This window comes from Halichondria panicea, chromosome 16 (genome assembly GCF_963675165.1).
Source record: "Halichondria panicea chromosome 16, odHalPani1.1, whole genome shotgun sequence".
NCBI classification, from domain to species: Eukaryota; Metazoa; Porifera; class Demospongiae; order Suberitida; family Halichondriidae; genus Halichondria; species Halichondria panicea.
In genome coordinates this window covers 531049-549255 of record NC_087392.1, presented here as the reverse complement: position 1 = coordinate 549255, position 18207 = coordinate 531049, and the positions used below count along the sequence as shown (strand labels likewise).

Sequence of the window (18207 nt, the reverse complement as noted above, 5' to 3'; positions counted from 1 at the left end):
TCTGTCTGCATGGGTACTATGACAATGTCAATGCATGACTATCATGAGTTCATACCTCATGCATGTAGGTTCACACGTAATATCATTTCATTGGAGAAAGGAATTAAGAAATTCTTCACAGCATTTTAGAATCAAAATTCACACCACAAAAAAGTCAAACGAGTCACAGAAATTACAAAACAACGCTCAAAAAGTTACTTTTTTTGCTTTTTTTTGGCTTCTCGGCTTTGGAAAGTTCAGAGGTATTTTAAGCACAGCTGTACATGTGTTGACAGCCTGTAGTTCCGACTGCTCTTCTTCTGAGGGGGACTTCCGTTTGGTAGCTCTTTTACTGACTGCACACCCGAGAGCTTTAAAATGGTCCATTATCCTGCATTGAGTTTGAGCAAGATAAACAGACAGCTGCATTCCAATACACAGGAATGTGTGTACAGGAATCTTCCAATCATTTTGTTTAATTGCTCTAGAAATGTCTCCAATTTCCTCACCGTGCACAGGACAACGTGAGGTCCTGCTGCAGAGACAAGCACTGGACTGTGAAGTCATCGAGTATGAGAGCCAGTACAAACAGGTGCAAACGAATCTTGTCCTTCATTCTGGCAGACAGGGACTGGATAAACTTTCTCCCACGAGTTTGTTGTCTCTCTGTGAACTTCTCCAGAAGCTCTTCTCTTACATTGTCAGGTAGTTCAACTCCTTTCAATTCCAGTCCTGTACAGGCACATACCGTATATAACACACTGTATAACTGTATTGGTGATAACATACTGTACACAAAACACAATCATGCTGTTAAGTACATTAACACACACTCTAATTAATAACCTGTTTTCTGGAATGCCCTGACAGTGGTGTTGTGTAGCTTCATGAGGCAAGCAAGACCAAGGAGAATGGCTGCCTTCAAACTGCTCTGTGGCTCCGTAGTCGGGAGAGAGCTGATGTGCTCGAGAACATACTCTGGATATCTAGCAACAAAGGGGCAGTTTAGATACTAGTAATGTTACTGGAGTATTTACTTACCTTTTCTCTTCTCTCCAGAAATCAATCTCAGATTGGGTGGCTCCCTTGAGAAAATGCGCTGCTTTCTTGAGAGAATGTAGTGTAGTCAGAGAGAGGACTGACATTGAGGTTAAAGAGTGCAAAGTACATGAAAGCGGACAGTAAGAGTATTGATGCCATACAACAGCAGGTGATGCACGTATGAACATTAACGACATAAGAGTCAGTGTGTATAGGATACTGTCCTCCAGATTGTACACATCTTGTGGTCTCTCTGCCAGAGGATTGTGAAGTGGCATGATACCAGAGCTTTGTAGGGGAGCTATATAGCAAAGGAAAACATTAACTCAATTACCACAATAGCCAGTGCACGAACCAGCCTCTTCCTTGTCTGCTTCATTCTGCACATGAGCTACGGCCGTAGCTAGGGCCGTTTCTAAGGCGTCAGTCTCCAGTCTGTTCCGTTTTGCTGCTGAGTATCTCTTCTTCTGCTTCTCACTTCCAAACGTGCTCACTACATGATCCAGAGACACCTTGGACCGTGGAGGAGTGGCTTCATTACTCACCTCTTCACTTGCATCTGTTTTACCTGCACAGTGCAAATGTGATAACTAAAGTATACCACCCTTTACCAGGCTTACCGGGAATGAAAGGTTTTAGGGTAATCAACTCGGTCTTGTGAAGAGTGATTGTTCTTTTCTCTCTGTCAAACTCTCCAATGCAATATCTGTATAATTATAGTTTGGTAAATAAGTTTAGAAAGTTTTCAATAATACTCACTTTGTTCCACTCGGTCCTCCTATTGATGTGTCAGGGTCGTAGTTAGTACCAATGTATGTCATGTGATCTGTTTCAGCAACAACAAGACGCTTCTTGCGGCTGTGATCTTTAGCCTTCTGGTAAAGTGTGAACTTTGGCTTACTTTGAGCCGATGGACGCAATTGGCCATTGGAGAAATTGACTGCAGACCAAATAAGAGGCTCACAATTTTATAATAGCATGTTGCATTTATAGACATACCCACATAGCAGGATTCTTTCTCATCTTCGACGTTCTCTGGCAACTGAAAAGTCACTTTTCCACTTTCCAGCTCCATGGCTTTTTATTTATCAACACGTGGTTTCCGTAAGTGCACTAATGCAACCAAACTACTATTGTCAATAGGATAAATTTCGTGAAGCTCTGTTGCTATGCTTGAAGCGCATGTGCAAACAAATCAATGCAGAATGGCTGAAGCAAGTTGGGACAATGTTCAGAAGCTCAGACAAGAGCTAAAAAAGCAGAAGGAGACACGGTACATACATCTATTATTATAGGACTACAGGCTGATCATAATTCTTGGCTCTAATCATTTGTTCACACCTTATTATAATTATATATAATTATAATTATATATAATTATAATTATTAATAAAAATTATTATACAGTGACTATCTTCTTACAACAACTGAGAGGATGAAGAAAGCTGTTTATGAGTCTCAATTAATTCTCAAGGACATTCCAAAAGAAGGTATTATAATAATATTCCTCTTACCTTTGCAGATTTACTCCATTGTAATTCAGACAATGTATGGAAAGATCGTGTTGAGGAACAACAAACGTACAACAGAGAACTAGAGTCTGAGTTAGCACTTTTGGAAAAAAAGTACAAGGAGCTGAGAACACAGTTTGAAGGTGAAATTCAGCATTTCAGTTCACTGTTGGTCATAATATTTACTCTAATGTAATGCCCCATTTATACAGCTAACAGTCAGAGCTCAGAGCCTGCCTATGATGACATGTCTGATAGTAAAATGCGCCTGTTGCTGAAACAACTTGAGAAGGAGAAAGAGTCAGTGGAGAGGCAACTAAAGGACTGTGAGTGGAGGCTGGACCAGGAGGCTGCAGTGAGTGGTATAATACTGCTTATGATTTTTAGATAGGTTATAAGTCCACGTCAAAGTAAATATCCATACTCCACACACTTCTATACAGAGTCGGTACAAGGCTGAAGATGAGAAGAAGAAAATTCTGACTCAGCTAGAGCACATCAGGTCTCAGGAAGCGGTTGGGAAACCACCTAGCTAGAACTACCGTATCAGAATGTTCAATCAGTTCACAATGATAATTATTTTGACAACATTAATTATGGCCAAACATTGAATGTATAAGCATACAACAAGATAATAACTAGCATGTTTAGTGGTTCAAAGTGTCCAGTTTAGGGATGACGAATACCAAGTGCTTGCTCCAGCTCACTCTTCCTCTGATTCACTTTGGAATAGAAGTATCTGGGCACTGTCTCCTGACACCACGACTTCTCAAAGTGGGATGCCTTTCTCTCAGCCTCGGGGTTCCCCATCTTGTTCTTCATTGCCTGCATAGAGTAATGTTATTAAATTATTACAGCAATGTAAGAATAAGCTACTGACCTTGAGGTCTCTGCTCTGTGAGGCCAGCCAATCATTGATAAACTTCTGTGGGTTGTCCGCAAAACCGAGGTAGAACTCTCGCTGAAGTTTGATAGCGTTCACTTGCTCCACTGTGTCATGAATCTAAGAGAGAGCAGTCAAACGTAATTTTGTTCATGTTGGAATTATTAGAATCAGCTCTGTAACTAGAGTTCTGATGGTCCAAATTCAACAATTTGATGATTTTTTGAAAGCTTAGAAGGAGCCCGTTCAGATGGCATGCTCAAATCCCAGATTTGAAACGGGTCATACTATCCCTATTTTCGGGAAAATACCATGGGCTATATATAGCCCATGGTATTTTGTCAAAAACAGGCCGAAAATAAACATTGGATTTTTAACACATCATAAGAAAGGCCCCCTAAGCGTTTAAAAAATCATAAAACTAACGTTATTGGACCAACGTAACTAAAGTTATGGCCGTTTAAAGATGTTCTCCATTTAACGCTAGGTACGTACAACGTACGTGTACTCCACTGACAGTGACTTACTTTGTTGTCCAAGACTGCAATCTCCTGCTGGTTAGTGCTGGACATCAGGAAGGACTGCATCGACCCCTTCAATGGATCATCCTGTCCATAGTATAAAAGCAAAAGCAGTCATTAAGAGAATAGAAAGTGAAGAGCCACTTACAATTTCCACTTCTATATCGTAGCAAGCTGTACGTCGACCTTCAGGGGCATCAGCACTGGAGAGGACAGAAAGCATATTTGATTTGTGTTTGATATCAGCTGCTTTAGAGCAGTTCTGCACATTGGGTATGACTAGATAAACGTACTTTATGAGGTGATGGATGACAATGGGGTCAGGAGGAGCTAATAGCGGCTGTACCCTTCGAGGAATCTCAGTGAACTTCATTCGAGGAACCTCAAAGATCTATCAAACACACAACATCAACCCAAATGTGTGAATAGGGATAATAATTGGTTACCTGCTGGAAATACTTGTCATTGTTGATGTACTCTCTCTCTTGTGGATCTTGGAGCTTGTTACTCTACAGCACAAATAAACGAATCGTTATAATTACGTATAATTATAGGCTATGAGTAATAAATGGTATGCTCGATCGTTACGGTACAACAAGCAAATGTGACAGGCCTCGTTAATCAACAGAAAAAGACAATAATTGGCTTAATTGCAAATGAATGTGATACTACTCCCACCTTAATGTACTGCCACACAGCATTGATGATATCAGGTCGCTTGGCAGTGTGTATGCCTAGTAGACGTGCAAGCTTACTGGTCAGCTTGTACTGTACAGGCTGCATGCACAGAGGTGGAGGAGTGAACAATACAAGGACAGAGTGAGAGCTTCTGTCTTACTTGATGGTTGAGTAGGAGCAGGATGGTACACTTCACCGTCTCTTCTCCAGGTCTTGAGATCTGAAAGGGAGTAAAAAAATAATCTCCACAAGATATAACCGCAGCATTAATACACACTCAGGTACAGAGAATCACCAGGCTGAAGAGCCCTTTCTTTGTGAATGGGTATATAACTCACAGAGAAGCCATCACATTCTTCCTCAGGATTGCCTCTGTGCCACTCAGTGACGTGGTTGTCGGGACCATAAGCCTCCTTGTCCAGTTCAATGATCACCGTCTTGAAGAATGATGTCAACTTCATCTTCGTAAGCTCATCAGCCACAGTCCCACTCTAAATACAAATCATTCACATACTGTACTTTTAAGTTAGGTAAAGAAATTACCTTGTCCAAAAGCCTTCCTTCTACTTTCAGCTCCCATTTGGGTACCACCTAAAAACAGCGGCAGTAAAGTGTGTGTATTTAGACATCACACCAGCCCAAACTCACCTCAGCTTCTCCAGGGACAAATTGGTGGGATATGAAGACCCTGAGTTTTCGTTTCTGCTTCATTGGTCTTCGAATGGCCTCTTGAATCTCAAGTCTCTTCCTCGTAATGGTTGCATCCAATTTGTGCTCAAACGTCAGCAGGTCCATGTACGCTTGGGACTCGGGTACTAGGTTTCGTATCTAAGTAACCAGATGACATTAAAGTACAATTCATTATAATAATGAACATAATTATACTTACTCGTTGAGACAAAACCCGATCTCCATTTCGCCTTTTCTTCCTGTATTAAACAAGTAATCCACAATAAGTTAACGATAATAATCTTACATTTTCTGCGCATGGGCAGCCTTCAGTTTAGCTTCAGCTAGCCTCTTCTTGTTGAGTTCAGTGGCGGATCGACCCTGATGACCACTAGATCTTGAGCTATGGGTCCCATGACGGGCCTGCAGTGTATACTCATATGAACATACAAATAATTAGGTCAGTAAGTACTTACCACGCTTGGGTGGCCCTGCATGTATCGTGCAGCAGCGGGCTGATAGCCATGCGCTTGCATATAAGAAGAACCAGCAGATGGAGGAATTCTGGTAGCCATATTTTAGTGTTTTGAAATTACTTTTGTTGTGTTGACCTTTCGTTAAGTTAGGACAATATGAAGCCAACCACATGTACAGACACAGCTAGCTGGAGCTGAACAACAACATAATTAAAAGCTAGCTAGCTAGCTATGTCTGTATAAAAATACTATCAAGAGCACTACCTATACATCCTACAGCAGCCATAATGCAGTTACAGGCTTTAGCAATGATTCCCGTGCGAGGAACTGTGTATATTGTGAAGCTACCGTTTGTGTTTGTGTGGAGAGTCGTCTATTTCCTATACTTGTGTCTCTATGCAGCCTTTGCCTCCATTTTAAGGCAAGTTATTTATAGCTGTAGTGGTGAAAGTTAAGACATGCATGGTTGGATTGTGAATGAGAATGGTTGTGGCTTTATGCTTGTCAAGTGAGTGCCGAAAGTTGATTTGTTTTGTACTTTTTAGAGTTCCTGCGTTTTATGCAAAGAAAGTGTATAACCGCCTTGTGTTTACTTGGGGCTGGACAAAACTATCCGTGAGGCACTCTCTAGGACTCAGCAGAACTCCTGGTAAGTCCAAGCAATTGTTAAAATTTAATGTATCGATTTACATAACATTTCCTTCTTTGTTTTGTGATTGAGATCCATGCACTTGTACTCTCCACACATGATACTCACAGCTATCACTGATGGCACGCAAACCCTCCACCCGAATGACTACCTCTCAGAGCCCGTCCCAGGTTCAGCTGCTGCTGCGTATGGTCATCCTCTCACTGAAGAGGACGACCCTTACCTGCGCTCCCCCTATGGTCCCTACAAGAGGCCCGGACATGGTGGTCGGAGGAACAAGCGTGATCGCAGGGCCATGATAACTCACCTCCTGCGACTGCTCCTGGAGCCCACCTCACCAGTGGAGTCAGATGATGAGACTGAGAGAGCAATCAGCGCAAGGTGTGTGGTTGTTGTACCATTATGTTCTGTGTACCATTATGTTCTGTACATGCTACCATATGGATACACTGTGTCTGTGTAGTGTCTTGTAGTGAGTGTTTGTGTCTGTGATAATGTTTATTGCGTGTCGAGGTTTCTGGTAAACTAATTTAACCACTGAAGCTTCCTTGTGTTCCTGTGTCTTTGTGTTGGCCAGTGATACATGACCAGCTTATAATGTGTGTCTGCTCTAAGGTACTTACCTGTCCTTTTTTATGAAGGTACTTAGCCACAAAAGCTATTGTAGCGTTTTGTGTACTGTAACAATGTCCCTTCGAGTCACAGGTAGACAAGCAGTCTGTTGTGTATGAATACATTCATCAATAGCCGCTTCTGTATTATTTGTTATTTGATATCCATTTCCTGATAAACATGCCCTTGACACATTGTGAATATCCTACTCCCCCACGTGAAACAATGCTTCATATCCTAGTAATTACTGCTGGCTTTGACATCAATACCATCTGATCTCTAGTTCACATCTATGTTGACATTGTATGTTTACTTTCTATACTGAAGTAACTTGTAACTTGTAACAGTTGCCTTGCCTGCATATACCCTAACACTGACTGGACTGAATACAGTGTTTTGTACACAAGTGATTACCCCGGGTGTCCCTTTTACACAGGCCTGCTGAGCATGATGAGGCAGAGAAAGCACTCAATCTCATTCTGGACCTTGTCAAGCTCTCAAAGTGTGATTCCACAGTGAGTACAGTAGCTACGTGTATGCCCGTGTTTGTTTGCCGGTTATTACGGTGTCACCTGGCATGCTCCTGTTATGGAATGCTACTTGATTAGTGTTCTCATTACAGTCATGTGGTCTAATTATCATTCTTGCTATAGTATTTTTAGAGTGCCCGCTTTTTTGCTCTCACTCTAAGGGCGCTGGTGTGTGTGCATGTGGCCAACCCGGCCCTCAATTATCACTTTGATCTCTTGTTTTTCCCACCACAGGCAAGAGACCGTTCAAGACTTGCCCCCGCTCTGAAGTCAGGGGAACTGGAAGCAATGTAAGTCAACAGACACAGCCATACCCTCTCTCTCTCTCTCTCTCTCTCTGTATGTAGACTCTCGTTATATTTACTCTCCTACTATTGTTATGTTGTTGCAGACTTAGTCAAGCCAAGGACAGAGAACACCTACAAGCACTTATCACAGAGTTGGACCAGTTGGCTATAGATGTGGACCCAGCCAGAAAGAATGGGGTAAGTTGGTGGATGCTTTTGTTGACCTCTTGGCTCAGCTGATGGTGTTTACATTATTAACAGTGTGGGGTGACCTCTATTTTTACAGTTGGAACAAAAGTTTAATCATTGGTAATCTGAGATGGTGGCCTTATCTCGAAACCACTGACCTTACACATTGACACATGTGCAACCAAAATTCCTACTTGACCCATAGCCACTTGATTTGTGTGTTTTCCGCAAACTCTTAAAGTACTCAACCACTTTGCGCTGGCCATACATATGATTTCTGGGAATCCACTAACTGTCAGATATGTATTGTACATCCCATTAGGCAGCCATACGTAGCTAGGAGAAACCATAACACACTTTGTACCTCACGCAGCTATTTCCCCCCGTTCAGGTTTTGTCTGGACACCCCTCCCCCTCTCACATGCCATTGGATACCGAGAGGCCACCCAGCTCTGGCTCTATGGAGCTCTGTTACACACCTACTAATCCGAGCAGCATCGTGAGCAGCTCTGACGAATATATGGACCCGGTTGATGACGAAGAATTGGAAGACTCTTCAGAGAGACATTCGTACAACTATGACGGCCTCTCACCTGTGCCAGAGAGCCCTGAATACCTCACAGCTTCTTCAGAGAGTCTCAGAATGAATCAACTGGAAGATGAGCTCACAAGAGCTCTCTCTAACCTCACCACTGCAGCTAGCGGGCTCAATGCCGATCAGGAGATGGTGGAGTCTATGGAGACACAGATCACCCAGAAGACAGTCACTGTAACAGAGAGTGTTGGCGTGCAAGAGAATGACTTGGAGAGTGTACCTAAGACCACCCCATTACTTGGAGTACAAGTCGGCCATGAGAAACGACAACTAGGCAATGCCAGAAAGTCCAGACCTCCCTCTAGAAAACCCCAAAACAAGGTGATTTACAATGATAGTGCCTCTTAATTTCCTGTTTTGTCGCTACCTGCCTACGGTACACTTGTTTTGTGGCATGCCTGACATGTGCACGGCATGTGTTGTGCACACACACTCTCATTGTCAGTGTGCAATCGCTACTACCATATATAATCACTACAGGATTCACCCACTACTGATCAACAATCAGATAACACTATCCAAGGTGACCTTGATGGCGCCAGCAGCTCAGAATCTGACGACGACGGCATTGAGGCACCAAAAGGGGAATCCCCCAGAGTAAAGCCACCAGGTGGTGTACGTGTTCTGCCTCCTCTACAACTAACGGATCAGATACAGCTACTCACTTCCGGGTCTACGAACTGGCCGACCAATCAGAGTCCTCCAGAAGATGACGAAGTAGATGAACCTTCTTCAGAGCCTGGGTCAAAGGTCGAAGGGGAGAGTTCCTCCAGACGTGATTCAACCTCCTCTGATACTGAGAAGATGAAGATACCGAGTAACCAGCCGCCCTGGATAGAAATGGTATTGGTTAGTTCGTGTGGTGTGCACCTATATAACCTATGATTGAATTACATTCTCTAATTATACTAATTAGTGGTCATAGTTCGGAATGAAGTCTAAAATTAATCTTACCAGTAATTATGGAGTACCAACATCTGCTTATTATAGTGAACATTTACATGTATTCACTTCTATGCTGCATGTGTTCTGTTTTGTTACTCGCTCAGTGATGACTGTTTTTGTTTATTCCTGCAGAGACGACGGTCAAGCAGTAGCACATCATCCACCCACAACACTTCCGATTCCCCCGTGGTTGTCTACACACCCCCTCCACGCAAGACACGAGTCCACAGCGATCCACAATCTGACCCTCCACCATCGCAAGATATCGAGGAAAATGGCGATAATTTGTGGGACAGAGACCCTACGTTGGACGTTACTACTGGACTGTATGACACACTTCAGCCAAAACGCACTGTACCTGTTTATCTGCATGAGAGGATTGCACGCCACGAGGCCTCTTCTGTTGAACCCTCACCCCGCCTACCTCCAAGAAACAACCTGGCACTCCAGAGAACAGCATCGGCAGACACAATAACGAAACCTCCTAGTGATAGAGCCTTACAGAGACGTGGCAGTGAGAGGCACTCTTCATCTACTCGTGAATCTAGAAGAGACAAAGAATCGCGAGAAAGCAGTAAAGAACGACACGATAGATCCAAAGAATCTCACAGCAGCAAATCAAAGGAGTCTTCAAGAGACAAGTCATCAAGGGAATCTCGATCAAAGGACAAAGAAACACGCCAGTCACGATCAAGAGAGAAGGAAAGACATGAACGTCACCGTTCAGAACATCGGAGCCACTCAGCTGAACGATCTGAGCGTAGGCATTCATCCGATAGCCACCATCACAGGAGCCGATCAGGTGATCGATCCTCCAGTCAATCTGCAGAGAGACACTCCTCCTCCCATCGTCACAGCTCATCTGATAGGCATCGTCACAGCTCCTCTGATAGACATCGTAGCAGCTCACGAGACAAACATTCCTCATCAGCCTCATCTTCAGCTTCCAAAGATGGTGATGGTAAATTCAAATTGCTGTCCAGCCCCCACTCGTCCAAGAGCAGACTAGCTACAGCGCTGTTCTCACGAAGTTCCTCTAAGGACAAAGCCGATAAGCAGAAAAAGACGTCATCGCAAAAAGAAGGCGACAAAGGAAAGAAATCATCGAAGTCTGAGGGTTCCAAGAAGACTTCTGTGAAGAGCTCTAAACGGAGAGGGTCAACCAGTTCTGAGAAGGAGGACTCTCCTGACACTGGAGAAATGGTAAGGGTTAAAGGTTAATTAGAGCCACACATGTAGAGCTTCTGTTTGCACAATTTAATAGTATATACAGTAGCAACTTGTGTTCAGGTTTGGTTTTCTCAATCTTAAGTTTCCCTGTTGCAAATTTAATGTGTATGAAAATGCTATTACTTGTGCCCCGTTTTTCTACAGCCCCGCAGCACAAGTTCCACTAGCATACGGTCGGCAAGAGCTGGCAGCGTCTACTCCTTCGACTCGGTAATCTCTGGAAGGAACAATGATTTGTGAACTGACTAGTTTATAGTCTCTTTTGTAATTTGTATTTATTTATGTACGCATCACCGCCATCCTATGCATATCATCAATCATGTGCATTTTTTACACTCATTTTGTGTACAGGAACACGCCTGCCTGTACATGTTATTCTAAGTGTACATCGATCGTTTGGATCATAATTATATTCTCTTCATATTGTTTTGTGTCTCACACTATAATTATGTACTTTGCACGTTTGTGTGTATAATTATAATATCATATTCAAGTTTGAAAACACTGGTCAATGCCAAACAAAGAATAGTATCCTGTATCATTCTGCAGTTCCTTAGAAGCCCTTATATATAGGGGCGGAGCTTCAGAAACTGTTAATTAGAATTTTATTACCAAGAGCATAAATATTGCAGCCAAAATTCAGATCACATCATCAAAAAACATCGTATAAACATCAAAACACACGTACACTATAGAACTGTGCATATTGCAGTCCATCTATACACTAGGGATGGGGGCAGGTGTTTGCTGATCAAACGCCGGGACCACTGGTGCATTTGGTTTGCCTGCCTTCTGCTCGGAGTAAGGCTCTGTCACACGCACATCGTCCTTAGGCTCCACCACGCTCACCTGTATAGAACATAGGTTATATTATTAACAGGGGGGAGGGTATGTGAGTGTGTGGGATGCTTACTTGATCAGGTAGAGGTTTCTTTGGCCCACTCTTGCCAGTTGGGTCGTGAGGAAGCATGATCTTGACTTTGATACCAAGAACACCTTTAAGTGTGTGTGTGTGCACGCATCAATAAATTTATCCGTGAAATGCACGCAATTATGACAACACAATCTAGAGGTACACGCAACATAATGATGATAATCGAATACCCACCTTGTCTCAAGTGGACGTGAGTGACGGCACTGTCGATGTACTCCTTTGTGGGGAATCCAGAGTGGATCATGAATCCATCCACAAACTTCATGGACTTGGCTCTCTGTCCTCGGAGCTTTCCTGACACGATCACCTCACAACCCTTTGCCCCACTCTCCATGATGAAGCGGAGCACTCCATAGCAAGCACTGTAGTAGTAGAGCATAGTAAAACAATTAGTTTATCATCAAAGATACAAAGTCAAAGCACAAAAAATTTGCTGTGAACCTAACAAATTCTTCTGAGCATTAACAAGTTGTTACTGCTCAGTTAAGTCATACTCACCGTCGTACTGCCAATCCTCCAATGAGCTTGTAACGGAGGGACTCACACTGGGCAATAGCACACAAGCCTCTGGCAGCCACCTTCTCTGCATACAACTGTGGGGGGGGGGGTGTATACTAGGACACACTGAGGCTATATGGTACCACAATACTGGACGTGCCTTTCATAGCACATAATTATAAATTAAGGTTTAGAAGGTCTACAAAATGAACGATACAATTTGCTGCTATGAGGGAGTACCACTGAACAATACATTTAAATCCAATGGCTACTGGATCTAGACTTGGGGGCACTAGAATGCGACCAACCTCGACTGTGCCTTCAGGGAATCCAAATCGTTTCTGAACGACAGCTGTGAGCTCTCTGATTCTTCGACCCTTTTCACCGAGTACGTTCTGAGTACGAGTGGCCAAGATGATAATCTCTGTTCTGGTGGGAGTCACTCGAACTTCCACGCCCGAGTATCCATCCTCAGACAGCTCTCGGGATAGGAAATTGTTAAGCTCAGCTTTAAACACACCGTCAGCGACGAACTGGGAGAGTTAAGTGGGTAATTTCAACTACACAGTGCCAGTCTATAGTTTGCCATTTACATACAAAGAATATGTATTAGCGTGTATGTCTAAGACTGGTTAGAAAAAGCTTTAACAGACATTAAGAGAAAGTATCTTACAGCATTAGTTTCGTATCATGGAAATGGATTAATATAGATACATACCTTCCTCTTTTTGCTTGTTTGGGCAGCCATAATGGAAAGAAAGACAACCACGAGGGTAGGCACCTAATAAGCATGCGCCGAAATGGCAGAAAATGACCTTTGACCCTGTATAAAAAGCATACAAATATCACAGCTAGGAAAAGTCATCTCTATCCTCCTCTCCTGGCTAGAATAAGTGGAGCTAGAGTACGGTCAAGATACACATGCATGTAAGCCTGTGTTTTGCTTCAAAAGTGTTCAATATTAAAACAAAATTAATACACGATTTTGTATTGATACAAACATTTTCTTATTATTATTGGGTACACTATAATAATGCCCACCTAACTTACATCACTGACGATTTTGCATTTACGTAAATTCTAAAACAACACAATACTATCGATACCTGTAATTACCATGAATTATTTTCATTCCTATAATTATTAAATTTATGTGTACGTGTGCAGATGTGAACATGCGTCGTATCTCACGCAAGCACCGTACCCCAGTCAGGAGTATCAAAGGTGCCATGGAAGTCCCCTCCCCTCAACTCAGTAGCTCTGACGAAGAAGAGGAGGACGGCCAGTACAAAGAGATAATATTCGACCATCTCCTTGCGGCAATTCGTCGAATCAAGGGTCAAAAACAACGCCCTGGAGAGGAGCGAATCACGTCTACCATGAGCATTAAGTTTGGCGTGTCGTTTAAGACCACAATTCGTTATTTGAATAGAGCTGTACAAGAAGGTCGAGTGGTAAAGATCATCAACAAAGGGATGCCTTCGTATCGGGACCCTGAGAGCCTCACCTCATCCAAAGCTATCCTGTTTCCTGATCTCATTCGTATGGTCAACAAAGCCATCCTCACTGTGAGCCTCGAAGGGGCCACCATTCGTCAGATCCAAGACAGTATATGCCAGAGCCATGGACTATTGGAATCTCCGGAGATGTACGAGCAGATAAAGACCACCGTTGAGCGACAAATGTCCCAGGGGAAGTTGATCAAGCACGGCAAACTAGTCAAAGTCCCTGTTCAGAGGCTGAGCCCGTTCCCTGATCCCAAAGTGAAACCAAGCGATGTGTGCAGCTTCTGCCTAGGAACTTCCGAGCACAACCGCCAGAAGAAGCTGGAAGAGTTGATATCGTGTCATGAGTGTGGAAACAGTGCTCATCCATCTTGCCTCAAATACTCACCTTCCTTCCTCGAGCGTATCAAGGCCGAACCTTGGTTGTGTCTGGAGTGCAAACGTTGTTTTTTCTGTGAGCAGGGAGCGACTTCTGATGATGTGCTTTTCTGTGACGCTTGTGACAAGGGATTCCACATGGAGTGTCTGGAGCCTCCTCTGAGTGGCCTACCTGAAGGTATGGTATTGCTTGACCTCAACTATCCAATTATTGCTAAATAAAGCATCTTTGAGCGGCCATAACTTTAGTTTCGGTGGTCCAATAACGTTAATTTTATGATTTTTTGAAAGCTTACAATGAGCTTGTTAAGATTGTGTCTTAAAATCAAAAGTCTGTTTTTGGGGCTGTTTTTGACAAAATACCATGGGCTATAACCCATGGTATTTTTCCGAAAATTGGAAATTATCGTCCGTTCCAAATTTGAGAATTGAGCATACCATCTGAACGGGCTCCTTCTAAGTTATCAGAAAATCAGAAAATTGTTGAAATTTGATCACCAGATCTCTATTTTTCACCCCCTAAGATTACGCAGCCATGCATGTACATGTACATGTACATGTATGGCCTGTATTGCTAGTGTATGTGCTTACAGTGTACATTGTGATCTTTCACAGGACGTTGGATTTGCCCCATCTGTGTGCCTGCTCCAAATAGGAAGAGGGGGGCGGGGCGATCAACAGTCTCCACTCCCATCGACACGCCCCCAGCTGACCTCTGTATCAATCACAAGCGAGTGAGGAAATCTACCAGCTATTTCAGCAACTATGAAGTCACTACCACTGGCATACGAAGACAGAAGAAGAAGAGTGGCATCAGACGAGAGGACGGTGATACTTCTGATGGTCTGTTTATGATGGACGAAACGCAAGATGAAATGTCACAGCTGCCCGCTGGGGTTACCGAGAGCGACCTCGAATTGTTCAAGAAGGCTCAGCAGATGGCTCTGGAGAGTATGGCCACCTCTCTCAAGGGCAAGTCGACCAATCCTAACGCTCGATCACCACCAATGATCAGGTCGGTATAATTATATGTAGTAAAACTTTATGGAGTTCAGCCGAGCATTTTGAAGCACGTATATGTATGTACTGAAAGTTTGCAATTTGTATTTCTGACGCTTCGATTGATCGTTCCCCTCATTTCCCACTCGGCAGGTTTGGAAAATTTGAGATCAAGACGTGGTACTCTTCTCCCTACCCCCAGGAGTACGCCATGCAGCCGATCCTCTACCTCTGCGAGTTCTGCCTCAAGTACATGAAGAGCCAGTCCATCCTGAAACGCCATCGGGCCAAGTGCAACTGGTTCCATCCCCCAGCCAACGAAATATACCGAAAGGGGGACATATCGATTTTCGAAGTCGATGGCATGACTAGCAAGATTTATTGTCAAAATCTGTGTCTGCTTGCCAAGCTGTTCCTGGATCACAAGACTCTCTATTACGACGTCGAACCGTTCTTGTTTTATGCAATGACGCAGTACGATCGCAAAGGTTGCCATCTTGTAGGATACTTCTCAAAGGAAAAATCGTGTCAGCAGAAGTACAACGTCTCGTGTATCATGACAATGCCACAGTACCAACGCCAGGGTTTCGGTCGATTTTTAATTGATTTCAGTTATCTGCTCTCTCGTGTTGAAGGCCAATCTGGATCACCAGAGAAACCTCTATCGGATCTGGGTCGAATTAGCTACCATAGCTACTGGAAGAGCACCATTATGGAGTACCTGTATAACTATGGGAACGGCAAACTCAGTATTCGCAAGATCAGCATAGACACAGGAATGGATCCTCACGACATTGCCTCCACCCTCCAGATGCTCGGAATGTTGAAACTGAAAGACGATGGACGTGTTGTTTTTGTGAAGGACATGACAATGCTTGAAGCACACATGGACAAAGTGAGACACAAAGTCCGAATTTCTCTCGACCCAGATGCCCTTCACTGGTCCCCCCTCGTCCACAATGTCCCAAGGCCTGGTACCGATACGGGGGAGGAGTCAGAAGTGAATATAGAGGGAGAACACCCCAGGCCCACTAAAGGGACCACAACGACCACTGAGGGTCAACACAAGGCAGCTGCCACCATCGTTGAGGGCACTCGGATTCGCACTAGACATAGGAGGGAGGTGAATGCTGACACCCCACTCAGACGGTCGACGAGAAAGAGAAGAGGCAAACAAACGTGGTCATCCAAGAAGAAGAGACGCGGTGGTAATCGAGTGAGTAAGCAATCTAACTTATATGTACAGTACAAAGTTATGCATAAAACGTATTTATAATGATGTCAAGAGATTTGTTTACCTCTCTTATGCAGTGTTGTTTATGTATGTACATGTGCAGAATACACATTATTAAAATTCCTTAGTTTTCTCAACTGCAGGTGTTTGGCTCAGAGTATGTGACACAGCAAGACCTTGACCTCCCACCACCTGATCTCGATGCTACTGGGCGGAGGCCAGAGGACTACATTGATCCCGTTTCCACTCGCACACGATCACAGAACATTGTTCATGTCGAAAGAGGCAAGCTATTCAATTTAGGCATCAGCAACTATGAGTCTTTGCGACGAAAGAGCAGCAAGTTTATGACGTCAACCTCGAGCGCTGAAGGCGGCTTACCACACGGTGAAGATGTGGAGAGACTTCCATCAACTTTCGAGGAGATTGGCAAAGTCAAATCACTCTCACCTACGGCCACGTTCAAGGAAACTCCTCGACTGTTTCAACGCTCATCTTCACTTCAGCCCACCAGCAATTTTGGGCAAATTCGTGGCCTGAGACGTCGCGATGTGGTCTCTGAGAATTCAGACAGCGACTCGTCCGATTCGGAATCAAATTCTTCAAGTTCTTCGGATTCTGAATCTTCACATAGCCATCAATTATTGTCCGGAGGCCCTACTGAGAAAATGGACACGGTCCCTATAACCACTACCCCTATGGGGGATCTCCTGCGGGGGGCATCGGACGTTGAGGAGTTCGACTCTGAGGATGAGTCTGCGATGGAAACTGATAGGACCGCGAGGCAGTCTAAGACCATGAAGGGGCACGCTAAGGAGTTACCTTCTGAGGAGAATAGTTGTGAGTGTGCATGTGTGTACTGTCAATTTGCTTGCCTACTAAGAACGATGCTTGTATGGTGTGTGGATTGAGCTTAGCTCGTATAGTTATGTAAATGTACATGTATTGTTGATATTGTGGGATTAACCAATGCTTGCTACTTCTTTACAGATACCCAACCTGACGAAGATGACGATAAAGAAGGTCTAACTCTCTCCATTAGCATCCCTCGATCACAGCCCGTTCTCACTACCGTAACCCCCACCGTTGCCATAGCATTGTCACCAATTACCCCGCCTCCCTCTACATCGAGTCTGGTCAAGTCCACAAGTGCAAATACACTCATGGCCTCTTCACACTTTCTCGCACAAACTGCGGCCGCTCCCACTCTGGCTAGCGAACCAAGTATTCCTCGATTTAACTCCACTCCTGAACTGGTGTCCAATCAGAATGCTTCATCTTTCACAATCGCCCAGCTGACCCAGTTATCAGCCGCCTACCACCAACAAATACAGCAGCATTTGGTCCAAATTCAGCAGCACCAGCAACAAACTGGACCCCCCATCTCTACAGCCACCATGCTCCAGTGTGTGCAACTCCTTCAAGCACAAACTCAGCATCTCTCCTCTGCTCAAAGATCTTTCTCTGGCATCTACCCGCCGTTACTCTCTCCATACAGAGTGCGGCCACCATTGAACCAGCTCAGTACAGCTACAACACTGCCGCCTGGAATGCCACAACTCAGTTCTTTCTCAAACACTCCTCCCCAAACCGTGTCACCGGGGACCCTCCCCCTCCCAAGGCCGCCCGTGTCGACTGGTCTGCCAAATCTGACGAGCCTCTCCAGGAATCTGCTGCATCCACAAACGCAGCCAGAGGAAGTCCCCCCACCTGCTACAACACCTAACACTGGGGCAACTCCCTTTACAACATCGTCTTAAAAACTGAGAACTGTCTTAGATACCAAGTATAGTATATATCATGTCGTCATCATGTATAATTATTATATTGTTATTTTATAATTATAATGATTAATCTAATACTT

General features: G+C 44.0%; 6 protein-coding genes across 10 annotated transcripts; 3 read left to right on the top strand and 3 right to left on the bottom strand.

Moving 5' to 3' along the window:
* Positions 1–95: 95 nt before the first annotated feature.
* LOC135349867 (DNA-directed RNA polymerase I subunit RPA49-like) lies at positions 96–2134 on the bottom strand. Its single transcript, XM_064548509.1, has 9 exons — positions 2020–2134; positions 1780–1960; positions 1641–1726; positions 1376–1588; positions 1241–1321; positions 1021–1117; positions 826–965; positions 489–711; positions 96–370 (listed from the first exon to the last, which is right to left on the bottom strand). Exons 1-9 carry the CDS (start codon positions 2093–2095, stop codon positions 187–189), a joined length of 1281 nt encoding a protein of 426 aa, XP_064404579.1. The 5' UTR covers positions 2096–2134; the 3' UTR covers positions 96–186.
* Positions 1047–3125, top strand: LOC135349868 (coiled-coil domain-containing protein 169-like). 2 transcript variants are annotated; one of them, XM_064548511.1, is made up of 5 exons: positions 1047–1189; positions 2428–2510; positions 2564–2674; positions 2744–2886; positions 2975–3125. In XM_064548511.1, exons 1-5 carry the CDS (start codon positions 1173–1175, stop codon positions 3065–3067), a joined length of 447 nt encoding a protein of 148 aa, XP_064404581.1. In that variant the 5' UTR covers positions 1047–1172; the 3' UTR covers positions 3068–3125. The 2 variants fall into 2 exon arrangements, with proteins under 2 accessions (XP_064404581.1, XP_064404580.1); XM_064548510.1 differs by lacking the exon at positions 1047–1189 and adding an exon at positions 2134–2293.
* LOC135349866 (SWI/SNF-related matrix-associated actin-dependent regulator of chromatin subfamily D member 1-like) lies at positions 3091–5918 on the bottom strand. The gene is made up of 14 exons (XM_064548508.1): positions 5759–5918; positions 5590–5705; positions 5503–5542; positions 5262–5441; positions 5157–5204; positions 4952–5104; positions 4774–4833; positions 4614–4712; positions 4382–4444; positions 4229–4326; positions 4084–4138; positions 3942–4022; positions 3412–3534; positions 3091–3356 (listed from the first exon to the last, which is right to left on the bottom strand). The coding sequence occupies exons 1-14, from the start codon at positions 5855–5857 to the stop codon at positions 3201–3203; spliced, it is 1371 nt and encodes a 456-aa protein (XP_064404578.1). The 5' UTR covers positions 5858–5918; the 3' UTR covers positions 3091–3200.
* Positions 5907–11299, top strand: LOC135349865 (uncharacterized protein DDB_G0284459-like). Of its 2 annotated transcripts, none has more exons than XM_064548506.1 (10): positions 5907–6179; positions 6304–6407; positions 6518–6788; positions 7456–7534; positions 7784–7839; positions 7941–8034; positions 8417–8941; positions 9101–9463; positions 9698–10768; positions 10940–11299. In XM_064548506.1, the coding sequence occupies exons 1-10, from the start codon at positions 6046–6048 to the stop codon at positions 11033–11035; spliced, it is 2793 nt and encodes a 930-aa protein (XP_064404576.1). In that variant the 5' UTR covers positions 5907–6045; the 3' UTR covers positions 11036–11299. The 2 variants fall into 2 exon arrangements, with proteins under 2 accessions (XP_064404576.1, XP_064404575.1); XM_064548505.1 differs by having other exon boundaries at positions 9101–9469.
* A 120-nt stretch (positions 11300–11419) lies between these two features.
* LOC135349863 (small ribosomal subunit protein uS3-like) lies at positions 11420–13102 on the bottom strand. Its single transcript, XM_064548503.1, has 6 exons — positions 12946–13102; positions 12536–12760; positions 12228–12322; positions 11904–12091; positions 11709–11791; positions 11420–11644 (listed from the first exon to the last, which is right to left on the bottom strand). The coding sequence occupies exons 1-6, from the start codon at positions 12973–12975 to the stop codon at positions 11513–11515; spliced, it is 753 nt and encodes a 250-aa protein (XP_064404573.1). The 5' UTR covers positions 12976–13102; the 3' UTR covers positions 11420–11512.
* LOC135349862 (histone acetyltransferase lsy-12-like) lies at positions 13034–18190 on the top strand. 3 transcript variants are annotated; one of them, XM_064548502.1, is made up of 6 exons: positions 13034–13154; positions 13395–14288; positions 14726–15125; positions 15263–16325; positions 16487–17183; positions 17334–18190. In XM_064548502.1, exons 2-6 carry the CDS (start codon positions 13403–13405, stop codon positions 18101–18103), a joined length of 3816 nt encoding a protein of 1271 aa, XP_064404572.1. In that variant the 5' UTR covers positions 13034–13154; positions 13395–13402; the 3' UTR covers positions 18104–18190. The 3 variants fall into 3 exon arrangements, with proteins under 3 accessions (XP_064404572.1, XP_064404570.1, XP_064404571.1); XM_064548500.1 differs by having other exon boundaries at positions 16472–17183; XM_064548501.1 differs by having other exon boundaries at positions 13043–13150; positions 16472–17183.
* The last annotated feature ends 17 nt before the right edge of the window (positions 18191–18207 follow it).